Raw genomic sequence first — 23378 nt, 5'->3', positions numbered from 1 at the left:
TACATGAATTTGCCTCCCTCAGACAAGCTCTCTCAAATTGTGCCCCTCTTTGTCCAGCCGACAAGGCAGACATGAAGGCACGCAGCTCGGTCCAATTATCTAAGGGAGGATACGCCAAAAACCGAGTACTTGAGGAACAGCTTCATCCGGCGTTGCACTTCTATCTGGAACGATCTTCCTGGGGATATTACCCCTGCAAATCCCTCTGTTGACACCTTCAAAAGAAGGTTCAATAGACATTTAAAACCTCGAGGCCATTGAAAGAGGTAAATGAATAGCGGCATATCAGATACTTTGAAGTACCTGGCGCCGTGAATATCGGAATAAAAAAAAAAAAAAAAATAGACTTTCATACAAGATTTGAATAAGCTTTTCACACCATTTACCAACTTTATCATTAACACAATCAGTGCTATCAAGAAATTCAAATGGTTCATTTGCAAGTCCTATATTTATATTTAGCTTTCTTATCAATTATAGGCTGTTTAACTCCAGTCCTTGAAGACAAAACTAGCAGCTGCACGGATCACAATAGCACTGTGATCAGAAACGTCGTTCACTAGCAGTCGCGACAGGTCGCAACTAACATTCAGAAACAGATTATCAGTCACAGACAGAAGCTCCAGATATGCTAGGTGGAATATTAACAGAAGGAGAAAGACCATAACTATACATAAGATTTATAAAATTTCTTGGCTTTGAATTCACATCTTGCACATTATTCAAATCAATATTAAAATCACCACTTATAAAGCAAGGCAATCGCGAATCTGGTATTCTATCCAATATATTATCCATCAGGTCCAAAAACTCATCCACATTCCCTGAGGGGGGCCTATAAACAATAACAATAAATATTTTCCACCCAGACAATGAAACCTCTAACATCATTGATTCAAAAATCATTCTTCGAAGAAACCCTCACTCATCTGAGAAAAATCAACACAACGACTCTCAAATTCCCTCAATATATACAAATTTAACCCAACCATTATCAAACATCGAAGACGGGCAAGAGAACGAAGCGAGAGAAACATAACCATTTAACTTACCCAAATTTTCATTTGGGGTAAAAAACAAACAAAAAACAAAATTAAATGAAATAAAACAAGAACTGAAGGACGATAATTGCCTTATATAAGGCCACATCCAAATAACGCTAAACTCATATAACTAAGGGCTACTAGCCCTTAGTTTTAAATATACATAACTCTATCATAGACAAGAAAAAAAAACATTACTTAACAAAACATTTCTCTTTTAGCCAGAGATAACTCTTCCAATAACAAAAAAAAAATATTCTTCAGTTATTCTGGTGTCATGCTTGTAAGAGGGGAAGGTCAGACATGTTCCAAAATCAAAGAACGGCCTCACAGTAGCTTTATAAAGTATTAGGAAGACTGTACAGGAGCGGCTGATGATAGTGCGTTTTAGCAGGCATAGACTTGAGTTCACTTTTGACACCGTTAGTTGCCAATGCCCGTGGAACTTCAGTTGCTCATCAACAAGTACTCCCAAGTCTCGTTCTTCATGATTGGTTGGTAGCTGAATATCAGACTGTGACTTTTGGTCACGCATGGTATACTGGTGGTGAGAATTGTTATTGCCAAAATGGAGGACACTGTATTTATTCATGTTGAACTCGAGCAACCATTCACTGGTCCACTTCCTGATTTTCTGGAGGTCTGATTGCAGGTTTTGTTGAACAGCTGTTCCGAAACGCTTGGAGTCATCGGCGTAAAGCGTGATGTTATTTGTGGATTTCTTTGTGATATCGCTTATATAAATAAGCAACAGGGTGGGGCCTAGGACGGTACCTTGAGGAGCTCCACTGATAACGTCACATGGCTCGGAGAATACTTTATCAGTGTTATTGGTGGGAAATCGGACCTGCTGCTTTCAGTCTGTCGGGAAATTCATCACCCATTCTACTACATCAATGTGGATGCCAACTGCCAATAGTTTCGCCCTAAGGTGTTTATGGGGCACCTTGCCGAACGCTTTGGCGAGGTCAAGCAAAATAAGGTCAATAGGTATTCCCTTCTTCAGAAGGTTAGTGATGATATTGTAAGTTTCAAGCAGGTTGATCTCCACTGAATTTCCCGAAAGGAAGCTGTACTGGTTTAGTGACAGTATACTGTCGGACAGAAGATGTGTCAGAATTTTGACGTTCACTTTCCAGGGGCTTTGCTACAGTCGAGGTTAAGGTGATCGGCCGATAATTCTCTGCATTTGTCTTGTCACCTTTCTTGAATATTGGTGTAATGTTAGAGCTCTTCCAATCCGAAGGCAGAGTCTCTGAGTCAAGGGACTTCTGAAATATTTGACATAGTGGAGTTTAGATCTCATTACCCAGTTCTTTTAGAATCCATGGGTGGATATTGTCTGGCCCTGCCGACTTGTTAGGAAAATCGGATTTTTTGCTAGGAAAAATTACAAATTGCTGTGGAGTGACAGAATCGACCTAGAGAAAATGTGAAGTTTAATTTTGAGTGTTCTGGATATGAATTTACATTGGGATGATTTAAATATGCTTCTTCTAAAATCATGGTCTTAGTAATTAACTTCTATGGAGATTCGCTTCCTTTTTGTCAACACCAAAAGAGAAACCCGGTTTATATCGAAAGGGTTTAAAATTTAAATCTTAGAAACCTGCACAGCAGACTCAAATCAAAGAACTTTATTGAATTTGGAATGATGGAGTCTCTCATGCTATTTCGGAGTTATTCAGTTCAGGCTGTAGATGTGGTAATGATTCACTTGAGTAACTTTCCTATATTTTGTACTCAATCATTTAGGTTAAAATAATGTTTTGGCTTTAAGATGCCACAACATTTTTCTTTTAGGCTAAACTATGCTAGCACATATAATATCAAAATTTGGTCATGGTTGAGCTGATTCTTGAACAAAAGTCAGGTAATATTCTTTGTTTGATGCCCTCTAAATATAGGCTATTAGTCACTACAATGAGAGTCACAGACCTGCCCCCCCCCCATCCCAAAAAAATGCCACATATAGTTTGGGCTACCTACATTCAGAGCTGTTTCTATGTTTGGCAATATCTGGGGAAAAATTAATTACAGGGCCCCCTCACGACTCAAATATAAGCAAAAAAAAAGTCAAATCAAAGTTAAAAATTTGATCAAAGTAAACTACCCCCCAGCCATAGTGTCTGGGGAAGCCCCCTGCCATTTGAACAGCCCTGTTCACATTTGATAATATAGAAAACTTTTTCTTTATATTTTAATAATAGAAAAATGTTAGTTACTCTTGTAAATAGTAAGATTAACCTTTCTGGGATGAATGCAGCGCCAAAAATTGGTAAATATTGGTAAATTTCTACCAAATCATATTAGTGACTTACGCATAAAGTGAATATAGCACTCGATGCCTTTTTTATGCTGATTACAAATATAGTAATCATTTCTATTGGAAATGAATTTCAGCCCCCCCCCCCATATATAGGCCAATTCAGGGTATATATTTCTACAACCTAACCCAGATTATGAATATAATAATCATTTCTATCAGAAATGAATTTCAGCCCCCCCCTATATATGCCAAAACAGGGTATACATTTCTACATTCGGGGGGGGGGGTATAGTTTAAACTTACCTCCCATTTACATCAGAAACAAAATTTGCCCCCCCTAATGTAGAAATATATACCCTGAATTGGCATATATAGGGGGGGGGGGGCTGAAATTAATTTCTGATAGAAATGATTATTATATTTGTAATAATCATAAAAAAAGGCATTGAGTGGTATTCACTTTATGCCTAAGTTAATAATATGATTTGGTAGATATTTACCCAAAAATATACCATACAAAGGTATTGCCAAGCTGCTATGTTTACCTTTTTCTTGTTTATATGGCTTAGCAGATTGTATACATGATAAGTAGGCTACATGATCTATCTGAATTTTGACTTAAAATGTTTGACCTCAATTTGGAATTTTCAATCTCCTTATCATTAATTTAAGTTTTGAAAATGCAATTCATGTTATAGCAGCACAATTTTAAGCCATATCAAGTTTTTTTCTCTAGATGTTAGAACCATATAAATTGGTCTTGAACAAAGGCATAAAGCCCAAAACACTTTTTTTGTGTCTCATTAAAGCAGAAAATCTTTTTTGCAAGATTCTCATTTTATACCACAAAATTGCTAAAGGCTAGTACCCTCTAGAGAGAGAAGGAGTAGAAATTGAGGTTTCAAAATATCTCCCTTTAAGATATTTAAGGCTATGGATGCATTCCTAAGAGTTTTATTTTCCTACTTTTTACTCAACTACTTTCCAAGGCAGCAAAAATATACAAAACTAGAATCTTACCCTTATAAAGAAAGCAGTATAAAGTCTAGATAAGACAATATCATGTTTCGTCTCATTATGTAGAATGAGGAAGTCATGCAGATGACTTTTTTTTTTATTTCTCTCAGTAGTCAGAAAATAGCAAAAAAACAATTTATCACTTTGTTTTAATATGGTAAAGCATAGGAAAGTTCATGCAAATGATTTTTTCTTACAGCTTTCTGCTACTAACTAGCATAAAAAAGTCACAAAGAGTTCTTTTTATTTCTCTTGTTAGTAAGCAATTAGCAAAAAGTCAAGTAGAGTATAATTTATCACCTTGTTTTAAAACACTAAAATTTAAAAAGAGTCATACAGGGGATTTTGTTCTTACTTTGAGGTAAAAAACATTCTGCTTTTTAATATAAGGTGCACAAATGAGTTTGTGCTGTTTTAACAACAGACTGTGTGACTTGTTTATTATTTGATCAATTGGCATTTTAAAGTAGTCATTGGAAAGCTTCTGTCATTATGCACAAATGTAAATAAAAATTATTTAGTTGAAGTGTAAACAACAATATTATATACTTCATAATATATAGCAAATTTTGTACCTAATAATGTGTTTTTGTGGAGAGTTTTGCTTCATTACTTCAAATGAAGAAAAATGTTTTCAAAAGACATCATATTTTACTGTAAATATTTGTTGACCATGCTTTAGTTGACCAAATGTGCCAGAAGTGGTTTGTACTGTTTAAAAGTTTTTTTTGACCAGGAAGACAAAGGAGCACGCTGGAACACCACAAAAGTTTGAAAATAAAGAATTATTTCTCAATGAAGATGCATGACAAAATCAAGAAGAGCTGACAAAAACTTGAAATTTTACAAAATACTCATCCAGCAATTTTCTGTCATTTAAAATCAGTCAAAATGATCTTCCAAGAGATACTGAATGCTGTTTTTCATGTGAATTGATTGCCAGAGCTGCTTCCAATTAAGTTGCATTTTGTTTTTCCCTAATTCCCAGATATATCTCTACAGTATCTAGGACTACTTATAGGACATCAATCCTATAGAAAAATAAGAAATGAATTGTTTATGTGAGTCCAGGAGACTTGTTGGTCATGTGTCAATCCTATGACATGGCCATCCACCTTTAGGCTACAAGCTGCCAAGCCTATTAGGCTTAGGTTTCACTGGTTTGCCTGTGAGTCCAAGCAAATTCAGTCCCAGATTTTGCATACAAGTCCAGTGGACATTGTTTGTCACACATCTACCCAAGATCAATCCCATCTTTCATCCCTTAGTTCTATGACTATCTAACTTAGTTCTGCCCTGGGAATGACGTATGGACGGATGATAGATAGACTTATCTATCAACGAATGAAATGACATAATTTTTTTACAATCCTAAAAAGGGCTTATGCCAGATTTGCCATCTCACTCACTAGGACTATCTGTCTTGGCTTTTTCTATAATTAGCATATGGTTTCATGTCCACAACTGCTTGATTTCAGTTCAAAATCTATGGACTTGGTCTAGGGCTACTTATAGGATATAAATCCTATAGAAAAATTAGAAATGAATTGTTTGATTCTCCACTAAGTGGAGATTTGATTTGTTCATAGCACCTTTGCAAAGATGCTACACCAATTTGAAAAATAAACTTACAATTAACAAGATTGTCAAAGTAGTTCCCAGTTCAACCAGGTCCCCCCTCCCCCTCTGATGCTTGGATATAGCCCTGGGCTTCATGCAAAAGCCTGCTGGATTTAATGGTTTGTGGTATTTTTGAATTTATTTTTCATTAATAAGGTGAATTTGAAAAAGAAGTATTGCTAGTGGGTGTACCTGCTATTTTCTCCAATGTATTTGAAGATAGAAAACATGAAGTTCCAAGTCCAAGGGAGAGAAAGAAATGGAAGTAAGAAAATCACCCTTTAGAGTAAGAGTTCAAACTTGAGCAAATTATTTTACTTATTATTTTATCAAAAGAGTGATAAATATTTAATTAAAATAACTAAAAATAAGAATTGCTTTGTAGACAATGGTTATCTTCATATGTATATGCTTATACAAATATGTATAAGCATATGCTTCTAATAATTGATATAGCTGATCAAAGCATAGAACATGTAGTCTTTTGTGCAAAAACTTCTTCATGAAATGCAACATATTGAGAATATTGAATGGTTGATAACTTCATAGCTTTTTTACATATTCCATAACAGGTTTCATACAAGGATAAAATTCTAGATGCAGGGCTCTATGCTATCTTGGAAAATAGTTGCATTTGGGGAATGACATTTTCAGAAATGTGTTCAGAGACTAAATTATGCCACAGAAAGTTGTTTTCAAGCTCCTATATCTACTCTATTTAGATTTCTTAGGCTTAGAGAACTTCATAGCTAACCTGTCTTAACCTTGGAAAAAAGTATTTTTCCTTAATCTTGGTTTGAGTCTGCTTTTCTTTGACTCTGGATGCAGAAAATACTATTCTAATGATTTAAGTTAGATTTTAAGCCATGTTAAGAGATTTTTTCATTTTAAAACACATTTTCCAACTTTATAAAAATCTTATAAATTGGGATTCACCAATGTTCTGGAGCTCAAAACACTTTTCTTAGGCCTTGTTTGAGATTTAGATCCATTTATGAAATTTTCATTTTTGCAACACAGTCTTTCAAAGGTAAGCCCCCTTCAAAGAAGGAAGAGATGGAGGTATATACTTTAAAAAACTTTCCCAGGGCATAGTTTAGGCTATGGAAACATCCTAAAACTTTATTGACTTATCTTAACTGTTGTCCAAAATAGTAAAACCCTCATCTAGAACTTTATAAGGTCACTAACGTTGGCTGGCCCTATAAAATTAAGGTTACCAGCAATTGGCTTCTGTATCATATCCATGTCTGATGATGAGAGGTTGGCATGTCTTGCTAGTGGATGTACCTCAGCTTTATCACATACCCTGCCAATTCTCAGGCCTTATCCTCCACAACTCTATCCTCCAGATTAACATCCAAATTGTGAAATGTCTCCAGCTGGTATCTAATCCCAACTGGAAGTTCTTCTGTTAGATACCTTCTTGTTTCCATGGCCATCTGACTCTTTTGGCAAATTGGGATATCAGCTTTTGAAGTTTGAGATGACTCCAAAAATTAATTCCTTTAATAGCTGCAATAACTATGTGTATTTCATACTTTTTAAGTTAAAAAATATGTTTTGTAAGTGTGGGATTATACTATGGAATTGCTTCCTTTGTTTCTTTACATCCCATCTTTCTCTGCCAATTTTGTTCCACTCCTTCAAGGGTTCATTTTCTTATAGCAGCTTGAAATGAAACATTTTGGTCAATAATAAGTCATTGATACCCCGGCATTAGCTGCTTAATCTTCTTGTTACATGTAATCCCAGAATGTCCTGGGACCCACGTCAGTGTAATACCATTATTATTGGTTACTAGTCTGTTTAAGGCTTTGTTGCTCTCCAATTAGTTTTTGTCTCTGCTCTTGTTGTTCTCATAAGACTTAAGACAAGATTGGTTATCACAAGTGATACAACTGTTCATACCTGTACTTTTTAATTGCTTCATTCTTGTTGCTGCCTGTTCTATTCCCAAATTTTAGCCTGGAAGACCATTGCAAATTCCCTTGGGTACTAACTTGTAATCACTTCATTCAGAACAGAGGCACTATGGTGCCTTAATACTCCTGTCTACAATTTTCTATGGGTTTGTGGTCCATCTATGTAACAGATTATTGGGTTACTTTGGTAGAGCAGTGTGATTTCCTGCCTATATTTCATTTCTTGCCTTTATGACAATCTGAAATTTCTTTATGGGTTCTGTCATTGGGGCAATATTATCCTTGGGCATCTGCAGCTCCCTGCACTTAAGCAGTAGTGAATTACATATGTCCATCTGGCCTTTCATTCTTCCACTGTGTAATCTTTCAGATACTTGTGCTGAGTCCTTGTTATTGGTTTGTGATATACATTTAGGGTGAAGAGAAATTCATTTTCTCAAAACAAATCATTCTTATCATGTATTAGGGATATCCAAATTCTTATAAATTATAGGGGCTCATGAGGTTGCAAGAGGTGAACATTTTCTGTATATCACTAAATTGCTTGAGATCAATCTGTGCATAGTCTCTATCTTTAGCTAATCCATAGGAAATGGCTCATACAAATATCTTCAATAAGACATATTTGAAGGAATAGGATGAATGCAATTAAACCTATTGTTGTTGTATAATAGTGGTAACAAAGTTCATTTCTCCACAACATTGGATATTCAGTGGCTTGAGTGGTTAATTGAATTAAAGGTACTTAGCAAGGGGGATGCAATTTTACCACAGAAAGCCATCAACAACACAACTGGAGCATCAAAGGGACTAACACTGATTTTTTTTTCTTTCTAATTTTACTTTAATTTTCAGTGGGGCCAATTAAATGAATAACTGGGAAGGCGAATTCTTACACTGTTTATAAAAAACCTTTTTTTGAAAGCATTAACGAAAAAAAAAGATTGTAGGTTAAAACTGAAATATTTAAGTACTTCCCAGCTTATGTCTATTAATTTAATAAAACATATTTTCTTTTTCCTTCCAAAATGACTGGCTTTCCCACAAGCATTGTTCAAATAAGCAAATGTCAGGATACATATGCTTTTAAGTTAAACTTGAATTGACAACTAAACTAAACAGTAATAAAGATATTAAAGATAATAAAAAAGGAGGAAAGACAAGGGAAAAATAAGAGATTGTGTATTTTGTAGAAAGAACTTTTCAAATGGAGATGTACATGTCATAAAAAGCACAACACATGCAAATGCTATTTTATTGGCTTGTGGCATAATTTTCAACAGGAAGTCCATTTTAAAGCCCTATTTGGCAAAAATAAAACTTTTAACACTTCAATACTGACACTAGGGCTGCCAGTGTTAATCAACTGTGTCTGTAGAATGGTCCCTTACAGAGGCAAGTTAATAATATCTAGAAATAAGCTTAGAATTATAAGGGATGCAATTCTTTTTTAGTGTTATTGCAGAATCTTCAAAATCATATAAGACCAACCTACACAATAGTTAAATGAATTAAATCTTAACGAAAAACCATTACTTTAATTCTAAGAGATTTTGTAATAAAAGGCAACAAATAATTTGCATTTAGTATATGGAAACAGTCAAATGCTTCGAATTATTTTTCAATGAAATATTTTCGCGGATATTTGGAAACTGTAGGGACTGGGTACGATTAACTGACTGATGTCCATAACTAGGGAGAAAATAGGGAGAAAAAAACGTGATCTTAATTTTTTCTACTAGATTTACCTTATTAACTTTTCGAAATTGTAAGCCTAAAAATTTGACATTAAGCTCACAAATCAAGAAGTGAGAAGATATCTTTGTGAAACTTTCACGATTTACTCAAAGACTAGACTGGTACGGTTTCACTCAAAAACACACATTTATGCTATATGCTGCTAAATTCCATCAACAATTGGCATGTTTTATTGGATAATTTAACGCATGTTGGTTGTATAAGCCTAATCCTATGCAGCCAGCAATTAAAGTTCCGACGCCGTGCCAGTTTTCTTTTCGCTGGTGAATAGCTGATCTAGGGGAAACTGGTACACCATGGTGCGCCGCTGATTTTTCTCCAGTGGAGCGCTGCTGGCTAACGCTGATTTTTCTTATTAGGAAGGAGTTTCAAATCTGTTCAAAACACCCTGAGTGACATTTCCTTCAAATCTAAATAGATAGACAAGTCTGATAAAACTCTGTAGAACTCCGAGGGCACGTACTACTTAATGACACCCGAAAGTTCAAGGAGTACGCAACACAAGCAACAACACTCAAAAATCTCTAGGATCAAGAGTTTTTTTGCAGACTTTTTAGTCTCTTGCTTTTCAATAAATGGCAGCGTTCTCTTCCCTCTGTGTTTCTGTTTTCGTGATGCTTGTTATTGTACTCAAGAAAACCCAGTAATCACGGTTTCATACCTTTCAAACTAGTGTGTGTCACAATGGTCAAACAGCTCTTGTTCTTTGTATGCAGCAGAACACAGAAGAAATTTGGATCAGTTCATTTGGGGAAAGAGGAAGAAAACAACTGACAACTACTTCCTGCAAATACCTTATAGCATTTAAATTTGACCCAGTTGTAGACCTTAACTAGGACAGGATTTGAACAAGGGAAGCTGCTATGCATGTAAATGGAAGTTGATTTGGCTTCCTCTCTCTATTGTAACGGACAGGGGCGTCGCCGTGGGTTGGGGCAGCAACCCAAACTTTTTTAGATTCGGTGAAAGTTGGGCCATAAGTCCAAAATTACTCTGTATCCGAGAAAAAAAACAGAGTAGCTACAGCGGAATCTCAAAGAGTCAAAAATTTGGATCCGACTTCGATACAAATTCCAAGATTTGGTAATGAAGGTCCAAAATTCAGTAATACAATTTGTAAATTCTGAGAAGGAAGTTTCGTAGCGATATGTCTAGTTATTAGATATATGTAAAGCCAAATCAAAATATCAAATCGTAACACAAATTTGAAAAAGAAAATTGGAGGATTTGTCTGAGTTTTACGCGAAATTTAATCTTATTCCTGCCTTCTTTCCGAAATTGAAGTGAATTTTCTATAACGCATATGGTAAAATGCGAAATTCGTCAACTTCGCATTTTTGTATTTTGGGCAAATAGGCGAAATTTAAACGGAGGTAAAAGGAGGTAAAATCTGTTTCTAACCTTGCATATGTTATTCGCTTATCGAATTTACTGCTTTTGCATTGGCTTGACCTATTTTATTTTTCATCTTTTTTCGCCCAAGTTGAACAGTGAACAATAAAATAAGCAACATATGGCCTTGGTTTCAAGAGTTCAAAGTAATACTTTCAGCCCATGTCTTCTTAGAAATATTCTTAGCTTAGACTCGTTGATCTGAGCTAAAGTTTCCATCTGAGTCAAAAATAAAAAATAAAATAATGATCAAAGGTGTTTTTCACCATTTTTTAGCATGCAAAATTCAAAACAAGTTAAAACTGTTGTGGATCTTCCAATACAATCATAGATTCAAGCAGTTCAAATCTTTTGTTAATATATGACATTGTGAAGTCGTGCAAGCAAGAAAAGAAAAAGAAAAGAAACGAAGCAACAAAAAGTTTGCAGAAAGGAGCACTTTGTAATCCTCTAAATTCAAAATATTTTGCTGCATGACGACACACTGTGAGACACTTGAGAGACAGAAAGTGATAATCCTTAAACCGATAATAAAATAAAAAGAAAATTTTGCAGTCAAACACGCCAAAAATTAGAGCACACGAATGGAATGACTAAGGGAATGACAAATTACAGCTAATGACGTGAGATAGATCTTAAAATTAAATAAATAGAAAAACAAAGTTTTTTCAACTGAAAGTAAGTAGCAATATTATAAATTAAAACGAACCGAAATTGTTCCGTATATGAGAGGGGCGGCCCCCTCCTAAATCCCTTGCTGTTCACGCTAAAGTTTTTTAGTAATTACAAAAAACTTCTTATTCTAAATAAACAGCCCTTGTGTTTCAAAGAGTTATTCTTCAAGAACTGGGACAAAAAGTCAAACTTTAGCGTAAAGAGCAAGGTATTGAAGAGGAGACAGCCCCTCTTATATTCAAAACAATTTCTGTTCGTTTCTGTTCGATTTTTTTTTTAATCTAATTTCTGATCGTTTTTCAAATAATGTCAGGAAATCTGTCTCCCCCTCAATGGAAACCTCCCTCCCTAGTGACATTTTCTCCATGCATAGTTCCTCTCATGTAAACTCCCCTGGGAAGTTCTTCCAGACAATTCTGTCCTCACTGAAAATGGGATGAAAAGGAAATTTCGTCAGACAATTCTGCCTGGAAAATCCTCCCTGCCCTACTTTGATCTGAAAAAATACTTGTTTTTGATTTAATTTCTTATCGTTTTTGAAATCATGCCAGATATCTCCCCTCCGTGGAAATTTTCCCATGAGTTACCCCATCAAAAATACACTATGAAACTCTTATTAGTTCTGTTTTGTGGATATCTAATTTATATTAATCAACAAAAACTTATATTCTGTCTGGTCTAGCTATACCTTAATGCTGTAACAATACCAAAATCCTTGACCAAAAACCAGAAACAAACCAGTTTGAAATTTGGGCTAAACGAAATTACAGCTGAAACAAACTAGTTTTAGGCAACAAGGGGATTTAGACTTAGGCATTATGGTTATCCATTTCTTGTTGATCTGGATACCATTTTTTATTTTCTATTTTCTATCTTTGGCAGCCTTTGACTCTTTTTTTTTAGTGTTAATGGTGACCTTTTAATTAGTGAACTAGTCTATTTGTGTTGAAATTTTTAAGAAATTCTGCTTTATTAACAATTTATTTCTCCATTAACATATATAAAATAAATTTTTACTAGATATTATGACTTGTAAGTTATTTAAATTTCAGTTATCAAATAATCTGCGCCTATTTCATTATGCTTTCTATTTCTCAAACTTTTCCAATTATTTATGTCATTTTCTTTTCTCAGTTCCAGTTTGCAACAGCCTATTTCTGGGCAGAAAAAGCAGCTACACTTTCAAACAATTGTGCTGAAGATATCTATAACATGGCCAAAGCTTTATTTCTTGACAGGCAGTTCAAGAGAGCAGCTTATATTTTAGAAAACAGTAATTTTTATAAGGTATGTCAACAGGTTTACATTGTAAGGCTGTATTGTATGAACTAGTACCGTGTTGCTTAAGTTGTGAATTGACTGTTGACTGATTACTGTTTCTGAAGGTATAATTGTGGCATTTTTGAAGTGCCATTTTGAACATTTGTTTATGGGGAATATGTGTTAATTTTATTCCTTGCTGTGACAGCAATTCATCTTGTATTAGCTTTCTTTTTTGTCGCGGATAAATACATAGACGTGTTCAGTTAAGGAACATAGCAGTAGTGCTGATTGTTTTTTTTCACCAATCAGCCCAGGCAGTGAAATAAAAAAATTGCTGTTATTATATATCTTTATAAAAACCAGGTCGAATTACCTAACATTTTGGCTTGTTCTATCTTTAATCAGAACTGAATTGTTTTGCTTTCTAGTTGTTGAAAGTGGTGGCTAATGAGGTAGAGTATCATGATGCTGGGTTTTAGACAGTAAAACTTTTAATTATCAGGGTTTTCGTATCAGTGTTTGAGCAATGGTAATCTTAGCACTTCGATTATCTTTATGTAGCCAGAATAACACAATTTTGAAGGAAGGGTTCAGATGGTACACCAGAAAATAAAAAAAATAGAAAAACAATTTTATTTTTACGTAAAAGTAAAAAGCAAATGTAACAGCTAAAGTGAGCCGAAATCACCTTAAGTATAAGAGATACTACTGTCTCCTTAAGCTACTGCTTGCTCTTCATGCCGTTGCTCTTATGAAAACAATATAAATTTCGAAATTTGTATCTTTTTTTTTCCAAAAGTGTATCATGTTAATAAATATGCCCACTTAGATGTATTTGGTTTGAGATATAGATTTGTAAATAAGACTGAAAACAAAAACGCCAATAAGACTGATTACTAATCAACCTGCACTCTAATAAAATTTCAGTAAAATGTAATCTAACCTTTTGTATAGGGAGTCAGGGTTGCTGGGTGTGCAAGCCCCTCTTTTAAGGATAGTCTAAATGAAATATTGCTATGCACCATTCCCACACCAACCAACCTTCCAAAATATGTTTTGAGGGATAAAATGCACCAGTGTGTAGCAGTATCTCCTTAGAAGCTGGAAGATTTTCTATTTGGATTTTTGCGAATTATCAACATATTGATTATCAAAAAAAATTTTTTTGTCATTATGGCCAAAATTGCTATTTGGCAGCATTATAGAGAAACGGCACTTTGTTGATCCAAATCTTATCCAACACATGTCAAAATACCTAAGGTGCATGCTGTCTGTGTTGTAAACAATGTGCAGCTCAAAGCTTCATGTTCTACTGTAACTTGGTCAAGCAAAAATTGTATTGAATAAATTCATTTGTTGGCAATAATAAGAGTGTGCAATATTAAAAGAATGAAGGGACATGAAATGTTTTCCTTCTTGATGGTACACTCATTTCGTTTTAGTAAGCAGTCATGGAAAGTACAAAAGTAAAAAATTTCTTGAGGGAATTGTTCCTGACTATAGCTATGCGCCCAATAAATTTCAAGTGGATCGGGGCAATTGCCTACGGAAGGTAGGGGGGCCCAAAAGTGGTTTATGCACCTAAAATCTACTCCCTTGGCCATTTCAGCCCCAGCTTCTTGTCCAATAAGTTTCATGCAAGTCTGATTACTTTTGCCAAAACGTCAGAGATCAGATAAGATATTCATTTCAGAAAAGCGTTATCACAAAAAATAAATTTTAAATGTTTTCACTTTTATAACTTAAATAAATCAAATTATTATTAACATTTTAAGGAGTAAATACTTGCATATGTATATTAAACTGACAATGTACATTCATTTGTATTTTTTTCAGTAAAGTGCAAAATATATTCTGGCCTTTGGAAGGCATAGGGGTTTTGAGCCCTACTTATGTTAATATTGGCTCGTTTTGAGTTTGACTCTGTTGTATATTGTAATTTCTTTTTGTTTTGGGTTTCATTTATTTATCGATGTTGATTTGTGGTAGTTTTACACTTGGTAGATTATTTTATTTTTGCTAATTTTGGTTTAATGGAGTCCTTTACTTTTCTTTGAAAAACTTATTTTGTGGGAAAAGTTTGTTAAATTTATCCAATAAAACGGGAGAAACTGGTGGGATATTTTACTCGTTGTTACTGTAATGAAAGGGACAAAGGTTTTTTCGTATCTGGAGGTAACGCATCGAATGGGGGACAAAATAGCTAAGGGTTCAGAGATAGCTCGAGGCTGCTATAATCTGGATGGAGAGTGACGTTTGGAGAAAATGCTTGACGTGCGAGGGTTTGCTATTGCAAGTTTTGCAAAACGGAGGCACAACAAAACCCTCCTGCGCTCAAAGATTTCCGATCTAGTTTTTCTTAGGAGCAGAGTATGGAACTTTGCCTTCTTTGAAAATTATTCAACTTGAATTTCCATTTATTTCCATAAAATAGTAATAACAGAAACAATATCCCAAAGGGTTCAATCGCCCGTTATTTGGGAAACGACTCACAATAAATAAATAATGTTACAACTTGGCATATACATAGTGAACAACGCCTAATTATAAATCTATAAGGAAAAGAAATCAACTCACCGACAGTCCCCACGAAACAGTGACCCTACTATCACCGGACAATTGAAAACAATTAAAAAAATTTCTACGTCATCGAGGACCCAACGCTAACAAAGCAACAACCCAAAATTGTGAAACAACTAAAACTTATTTAATATTTACCCTTAATAAAAAACTTTTCATCTGTCTCTGAAAGGAACCAAGTATTCGTGACTGCCGAATCTCAGCAGGAACTAAGTTCCAAGCACGCCCCACAATCACGGCCAGACCGAATTCTGAACGAACCGAGGGAGTAGCTGGAATCATCATATGCTCCCAGTTACGAACTATGTACAAATTTACTTCCCTTACTAGTTTATGTAGTCGAGAAAAACAACATGGGGAATCTCTTTGGAAGTATTGATATCCCAACGAAGATCTGCCAACGAGATATAACATAAATGTCCTTCATCTTTAGGAGATCAAAGTTTCAGATAAAACTATTAAATAAGTTTGTAGTCGACTGGAGGACTCTTGCTGCTTTCTCATGAAGATGGTGAACAGAAGCAAGTACAGAAGGAAATGTAGACATCGACAAAGAAGAACATTAACATATATAAGGCTAAAAGAGAGAGAAATATAAGACTGAAGATAGGGGAAAAAAATAATTGCTTTAATTTTTGGATGATTCCATGTCCATGGGAAATTTTATCTATTATTACCTGAACATGCCACTTAAACGGTCGATTTTCATCCAAAAGAACTCTCAGGAATCGCACATATCGTTCCGAGGGGTGACTTTTAGAGCCTCTTGGTGTACGACGCTCAGTTATTGTGGGGCATCTCACACCTGTACGAGAAAAAATAAGAAGGTACGACTTTTTTACATTTAAAGCTAGTTGATTTACGTCAAACCAATTGAGTATCTTCTCTGTTATTGCTTGAAGCTTAAGAATAAGGGATGATTCATCCGGAGCCGCAGCACCTAGAGTAGTGTCGTCTGCAAATGCTACCATTTCTTCTCGTCTATCAGATGTGAACGCCGACCTAGTCTGAGAGTAAGATTTATGACACAATCCATAGCACACATTGGTAATTGGGGTGTTAAAAAGTCGGTAGAGATCGTTCACATAGATGAGGAAGAGGGTTGACCCAAGAATAGAATCTTTGGGTATACTCCGTATTCAATTGGAACTTGCTCGTCCGCTTCTTTCGGGGCAATAGATCTGCCAGTCTGAAGTCTATTACTGATTCTAGGTGGGAGCAAAGGGCTAGCTAAGCCTGGAAATTTCCACTGTGGTGGTGGGCATCCAGGCAATGAGGCTTGACCCTCCGTCCCTAGGCAGCATAGGAAATCCGCTAGCGCACCTCGAAGTGGTGAAGGGTGTAAACATCACTGAGCTCCACGCCGAGCAAGGTGATGGCCAACGCGTTTCCGGTGACCGCAAGACTGGGGACCTTGTGGTGTACCTTATCCCGAAGAAACGGTCAGTAATGATGATGACAAATATGATGAAAAGTTTGGCTACGATAACCCCGATACTACGCGATGTGACAAGAATGGCATTCTCGTCGAAAAGTATGCTTGCTACCGTCCTATCAAGAAGACAAGGCCTGAATATCGGCTGCAGGAACCGGTGCTCGATTAAATGTTCATTGACACAAGCTTTTGTAGCTGATGAGTTTTATCTTTATAACCTTGATATTCTGTGCGTTTCTAAGACGAGACTAAATGGACGTAACATCTTGACCATTGAATCCTCGGCTGGGAAGGTGGTCTCTTTTTATAACTCGGGACCATTAGATGGATATGCCCGACCAGGAGTAGGAATCCTGCTGTCCCCCAAAACAATCACTAGGCTCACCTAATATAAGCCTGTGTCTGAGAGACTCTTACGGGCATGATTTAAATGCCGCACAAACAATCTGACTATACGTAGCGTTTACGCTTCAATAAGGGGTGCCACTGAACCGTACAAGGATCAGATTTTCAGTGACCTGCAGAGAGTCATTGATAAAATTCCCCGGAAATATATCCTTCTAATTTGAGGCGACTTCAATGCTAGAATCGGCGGAAAGCTGAATAACTCGGAACTGGCGATCGGCAAGCACGGCCTCGAAGACAGGTGCACAAATGGAAACAAGCTTTTGCTGTTCGCAATGCAGAACAATCTCGCTGTGGCTAACAACTGGTTTAGGCACAAGCCGTGTTATATGTATACATGGGAATCCCGCGATGGAAGAGTAAAGGCCTAAATAGATTATCTCCTTGTATCCCGACGATGGAAATCCATGGTGTTGGACTTGAGAGTGCACAGAGGTGCTGACACAGGATCGAAAAATGGATCTCATCACTTCTTGCTGAAGACAAGGCTAAAGTGCAGACTTAGCTCAAGGAAGACTACTATGTCGAACCAGAAAATAGACGTGCCGAAGCTGAAAGCAGATGAGTACCGAGGAGCATTTGTCCTTGAACTCTCAAACCGCTTCGCTGTCCTTCAAGATGACATCGAGGAGGCAACCCCGACTGATCAGTGCCCCAAATGCCCCAAGATAAAGATTGAGAAGAAATGGAGCAAATTCAAGGACCACATCAATGAAGCTGCCTCAAACATACTTGGGCTTGTCAAACTTAAAATCAAGAAATTAATCTAACAAAAGACACTCAAGGTCTTTGCTAGGAAAAAAAAAATGCGCAACAAGAAGTCCTCCATATACAAAATACTACGACAGGAATGTCACAAATCAGCACGATTTGACAAAAAAGTCTACTGGTTGAATGTTGCCAGTAATATGGGAAGAGCCGCATCACGGAACGATACACGAAAACTCTATCAGATGCTTGGAGAATGCACTGGGAAGAAAAAGCAAACTATCATCCCCTCGCTTAAGGCGAAGGATGGGAAAATACTCACAAGCAGCGAGGAGCGCATCGAAAGATGGCGAGTTCCCTTCCAAGAGCTTTTGAGACCAAAAGACAATAGTAATCGAAAGCAACAACTTACAGCACCGCAGAACCCCCCGCACAACTAGACTTATGAAAATGTATCTACGGACCCACCCTCAAGGGACGAAGTAATTAAGGCGATCCAAGTTTTGAAAAACCATAAAAGCCCAGGAATAGATGGGATTCCTGCCGAGCTACCGAATGCTCTCCCCGAGGTGGCGGTGTATGAACTTTATAGCGTGATAACTGAAGGCTGGGACAATGAATACATCCCAGATGACTGGAAGACCTTAATAATTGTCCCTTTCTTCAAAAAGGAGACCGAATGGACTGCAAAAGCTACCGAGGTATATCCCTTATCCCCATTGCTGCCAAGCTGTTCGCAGTTATACTTTAAATAGATTCAGAGACACCAGAAACAGCCGAACGCGACCCAACCAAGCAGGATTCAGGCCGGGCATGGGTTGCCGTGACCAAATTTTTAGCCTGCGACAGATCCTTGAACACCGGTTTAAACCCGAGCAGGAAACAATCCAAATCTTCATAGACCTCATTACCGCGTTTGATTCGGTCCATCGTGATGCAGTATGGGAAGCAATGAGAGTGGACGGTGTGCCTGAGAAGATCATCAATCTGCTCAAGGCATACTATGCTGGAACAAAGGCCCGGGTAAGAGTCGATGACGATCTTTCAGATCTGGTCCTGATCGAGGAAGGTGTACGTCAAGGCTGTGTCCTTTCACCAACTTTGTTCAACTTCGTCCATCGATTGGACCCTCAGGGTCCTGGACAAGTATAAAGGCGTTGCAGTGAGCCCATCCTTCTCCTTCACAGATCTTGACTATGCTGACGATGTGGACATGCTTGCTGAATCCGTTTCAGAAGCCAAGGCTATGATAAATGATGTGGTAGTCAAGGCACTCTCGAATGGTCTCCAAATAAGCCTACCAAAAACAAAATTAATGCGAACAGATCGGATGGATGAAATCCCTGTGACCCTAAATTGTAATCAGATAGAGGACGTCCTGTCGTTCAAATACCTCGGATCGATGGTAAACCCTGCTGGTGAATCTTCAGAAGAAATCCAAAGCCGCATATCGTCAGCCAGGAGTGTCTTCCTTCAACTACGGAAGTATCTCTGGAAGCGGAGCGAAATATCGCCACGCACAAAGCTCCGAGTGTATGAAGCTATGGTTCTCTCTGTCTTCCTCTATGGATGTGAAACGTGGTCACTTAAAGCAGCCGATGCGTTAAGCTTGAATATATTCAACCACAAATGACTTCGCTATATCCTGGGTATCTGCCTCTCAGATAGAATCTCGAATGAAGAAGTAAGGAGAAGATGCGGGGATCGCCCACATGTCTCTGACATTGTTAAGCACAGAAAACTAAGATAGTTTGGCAAAACAATGAGCAGAACAGATGATCTTATAAGACATAAATGTCTTAAATTTTTACCACAATCGGAATCGAAGAAGATGACAGGAGCCCAAAAAATTATGTGGCTAGCAACAGTTAAGTCTGATCCAGAGCCAATCGGAGGATTCCGAAAATAAGGCCGTCGCTGGGATCGCCAGTGGCGGGAAATGGTGGAGCCTGCCACCCTCGAACAAAACCTATGGAAGGAGACATGTCGTCTTCTACTGGGCGCCACGACGAGTCTGGATGCGGCTTGAACGTGCAACAAGTACAAGTAAGTAAGTAAGATCTGCCACTGAGGTATGAAGAGAACCAAGACAATTCTTACCCACGCACACCATGATGGGAAAGCTTACCAATGAGGATATTATGTGTAAGACTGGGAAGGGAAGGGGGGACATTAAATGTATTTAGGAGCCTAAGGAGGGAGATAGACACTTTACCTCTATGGATGATACCTTTAACTTCGATATCCCACTTTAAATTAGAAGAAATTGTGACGCCAAGTAATTTAGAGGAAGACATAGAAATTCCAGAAGGGATAGGATTAAGAAAAGGGGGCGAGGATTTAAGGAAGCATGTCGGGATTATTATGGACTTAGAGGGGTTTACTGTCAGGTCTAGGTCCGTGGCGTCATCTCCAATTTCATTGAGGATGCTCATAGGGTCAATTATTAAATTTCTGGAGCAACTTTCAACAACCGTGAGGTCATCAACAAATTTCCATTTGTCAGGAAATTCCTTAGTGAGACTGTTAATCATAACTGAAACGAGGAGGGGACATAGGAGAGTACCTTTGGGTATTCCATTGTGAACAGGGAGAGGATTAGAATAATGATTCTGAGATTTGACTACCTGCGATCTGTTCGATAAGAAGGAGCCAACCAATTTTACCAGTAAAGAATCAATATTGACTTTGCTGATAAGTTTTTTGAACTAAAATATTGTAGTTAACAAGGTCAAATACTTTTTGAATGTCCATGGAAATTAAATTTAGCCAGGAATTAGACTTTTCGAGGATTTTTCCGATCTGGTCGATAAGAGAAACAAGGTAATGGGAAGTAGAAGATGAATTTGAGGTTACCGAATCACCTCATGGCAGTAAAAGGGAGGATTTTTTCCTTTAACCAATCTGCAATGAATCCTTCATAAATTTTCGAGAAAATAGGAGTAAGAGTAATAGGACGAACGCCTTAAAAACCAGGCTTTTCGTTTTTCTTTTTCAAAGGAGTTATGAAACCCTGTTTCCAAATCGCTGGAATTCGTCCAGATTGGTAATCTCGTTAAAACGGAGAGACAAGGGATTTGAAAGGAAGTCGTTGAAAACACCAATAAGAGGAAACGGGATATCCAGATGGCAAACGCATGTTTTTTTTAGTTTTCTAATTCTTCTTTCTATCTCAGACGGGGAAAACAGAGGAAAAAGAAGGGAAAGGGCACCGTTGGTATTTGATCAGACAATGCTGGATGGCTCTGGACGATGGAAACGAGGAATCTGTCTAGATTATTGACAATAGCATCAAGGGAATCAGCTAGACTGAAGTTAAGCTGCTCAAGTCTCCTGCCACACAGCTTATTAACCTCGGAATACCGATTTTCGGTTTATTAGTAAATAATTCTTCGACCTTCGTTTTGTAGTACGATCGAGCCGAGTTACGAATTTCTCTTTTAATTGATTTTCTTAGTTTATTAGTTTCGTTCTGGTTTATCATTTCTGAAAAGCTACAATTTGTTTCTAATTAGTGTTTTTATAGTTTGATTAATAAAAGGTTTATCACTGGAGCACCAAGTTTTTTTTTCTGGGAAACAAATTTAATATCTATCAATTAACTTTTTGTGGAAGGTAGCGATTTTCTCATCAAGATTTTTAAATTAAAAATATCAGACCAATCTTCAGTATTCAGCCACTTACCAGAATAAAAAAGACCAGAATTTGATTCCATCCTTGTGTTCCACCGGTCCAGGGTACGTGATCCATAAATTTCAAGCTGATTAGACAGAAAACGACCTTTCTATGCGTGTGCTAAAAAAGTTTATGAGTGGGAGAGGGGCAGTGTTGGAAGATCCACGGGCCCACTTTTGTTCTAAAATCATACAGATTAAAAACTTTTGTGCGATTCAAGTTCAAACAAGGTGTAACATTCTTACCAGGTGCTTGTGAGGGCCTGGAGGTTGTTAGAGGAGCTGCATACCTACTTTTTGCTTCCAAACGAAACAGATTGAAAGTAATTAAGTAAAGTAAGTAAGTATGACAGCACTAGACCCTTAAGGTCCAAACCGGCGGTACTGATCTCCGTTTCGTGACCCTTCAGCCAGGAAGTGCAATGGGGGGCTGGGGGCCAGTCATCCTGTGCTTTCGCACACCCTTCCTGCTTACCATCCCATATTTCTCCAGGTACCCATTTATAGCTGGGTCGACTCTGGCTACGCTTGCAGAGTCACACCACTGACCCGCGTCCCAAACCAAATAACTGGCCACGCCAGGGATCGAGCCCTTGCCCCTTGGAGAAGGAATTCTCAACCCAGCGCACGTCCACTTAGCCAGGACAGCTCAAATTGATTTAAGATTTTAAAAAGTCCGAAGTTACCCAGTTTCGATTTATGTATTTTTTTTTCACACTCAACTCAGAGCTTAACTCGTATTTGTACTGGGTTAGTGGCGTAATTTCGTCAACATCCTTGGGGGGGGGTGTGGCAAAGTTGGAGCCGATTTTCCCAAATCAAGTGAAAATGACAGTGAACTGAAAAATGATCCATATATTGCCATAAAGGCAAAGATATACTAAAGAAAACTGACCTGTTTTCTCTGGATGCTTGAATTATGCAAGCTTATCTTAGTTTTAACAAGATTTTTTGCAGAAACTAAATTTCAGATCGGGGGGGGGGGGGTAAAATTACGTCTGGAGTGGGGAGAACTTGGATCTGGAGGGGACAGTTTCCCCCCTGCCCCATAGAAAATTACGCCCCTGTACTGGGTTAGGAGTTTGCTCATTTTCCACCGAGAAAAACGTAGCAGTGTGCCTAACTTTGTGCCAAGAAGTTGACGATAAGGTGTGGGTAGGAGGGTTCTCTATATTCTCTGTTTAAGCAAATCAACCCGAAATTGACGTTGGATATCAAGAAGGGCTACATTCTTGCCATGTGCATCCATGACGAAGGGCTCTTGAATAAGTATTTGGAAGAGATTAGCAGGGTTTTGGTTCATGGTTTTTAGTTATAATGCACAATATATCATGTATTTTTTTTTAAATTATAATAGTAAGGTCTTAATTATACATTAATTATGATAGCCTACATTAATAGGTCTACATTAATTATAATAGACAAGGTCTTCAATTTTCGTCTCCTATATAATGCTATATTTGATATCTTTGATATCTTTTAATTTGAATTGAATAATCATAAGACCTTTAACAGAACACAAAAGTCAAGCTGAAATTCTGTAATTGTTTTCACCCAAGTAAGTAAAAATCCTTTTATCCTCCCGATGAATACTGCAATTGATGTCCATATATG

At 37.2% G+C, this 23378-nt stretch overlaps 1 protein-coding gene across 1 annotated transcript in view; it reads left to right on the top strand.

The window, feature by feature from the left end:
- The first annotated feature begins 2484 nt into the window (after positions 1-2484).
- Cdc16 (cell division cycle protein 16) overlaps positions 2485-23378 on the top strand; it is a 194982-nt gene continuing 174088 nt past the window's right edge. The window contains exons 1-2 of the mRNA XM_089108172.1: positions 2485-2748; positions 12834-12986. Of these exons, the coding sequence (XP_088964298.1) occupies positions 2695-2748; positions 12834-12986 (207 nt within the window). The 5' untranslated portion in view covers positions 2485-2694. The remainder of the gene's footprint in view (positions 2749-12833; positions 12987-23378) is intronic.

This window comes from Artemia sp. Qi Xiang Cuo, chromosome 2 (assembly GCF_049724085.1).
Source record: "Artemia sp. Qi Xiang Cuo chromosome 2, ASM4972408v1, whole genome shotgun sequence".
In the NCBI taxonomy this organism is placed as follows: domain Eukaryota; kingdom Metazoa; phylum Arthropoda; class Branchiopoda; order Anostraca; family Artemiidae; genus Artemia; species Artemia sp. Qi Xiang Cuo.
The sequence above is the reverse complement of the archived record's forward strand: the minus strand, read 5'-3'. Positions and strand labels throughout refer to the sequence as shown.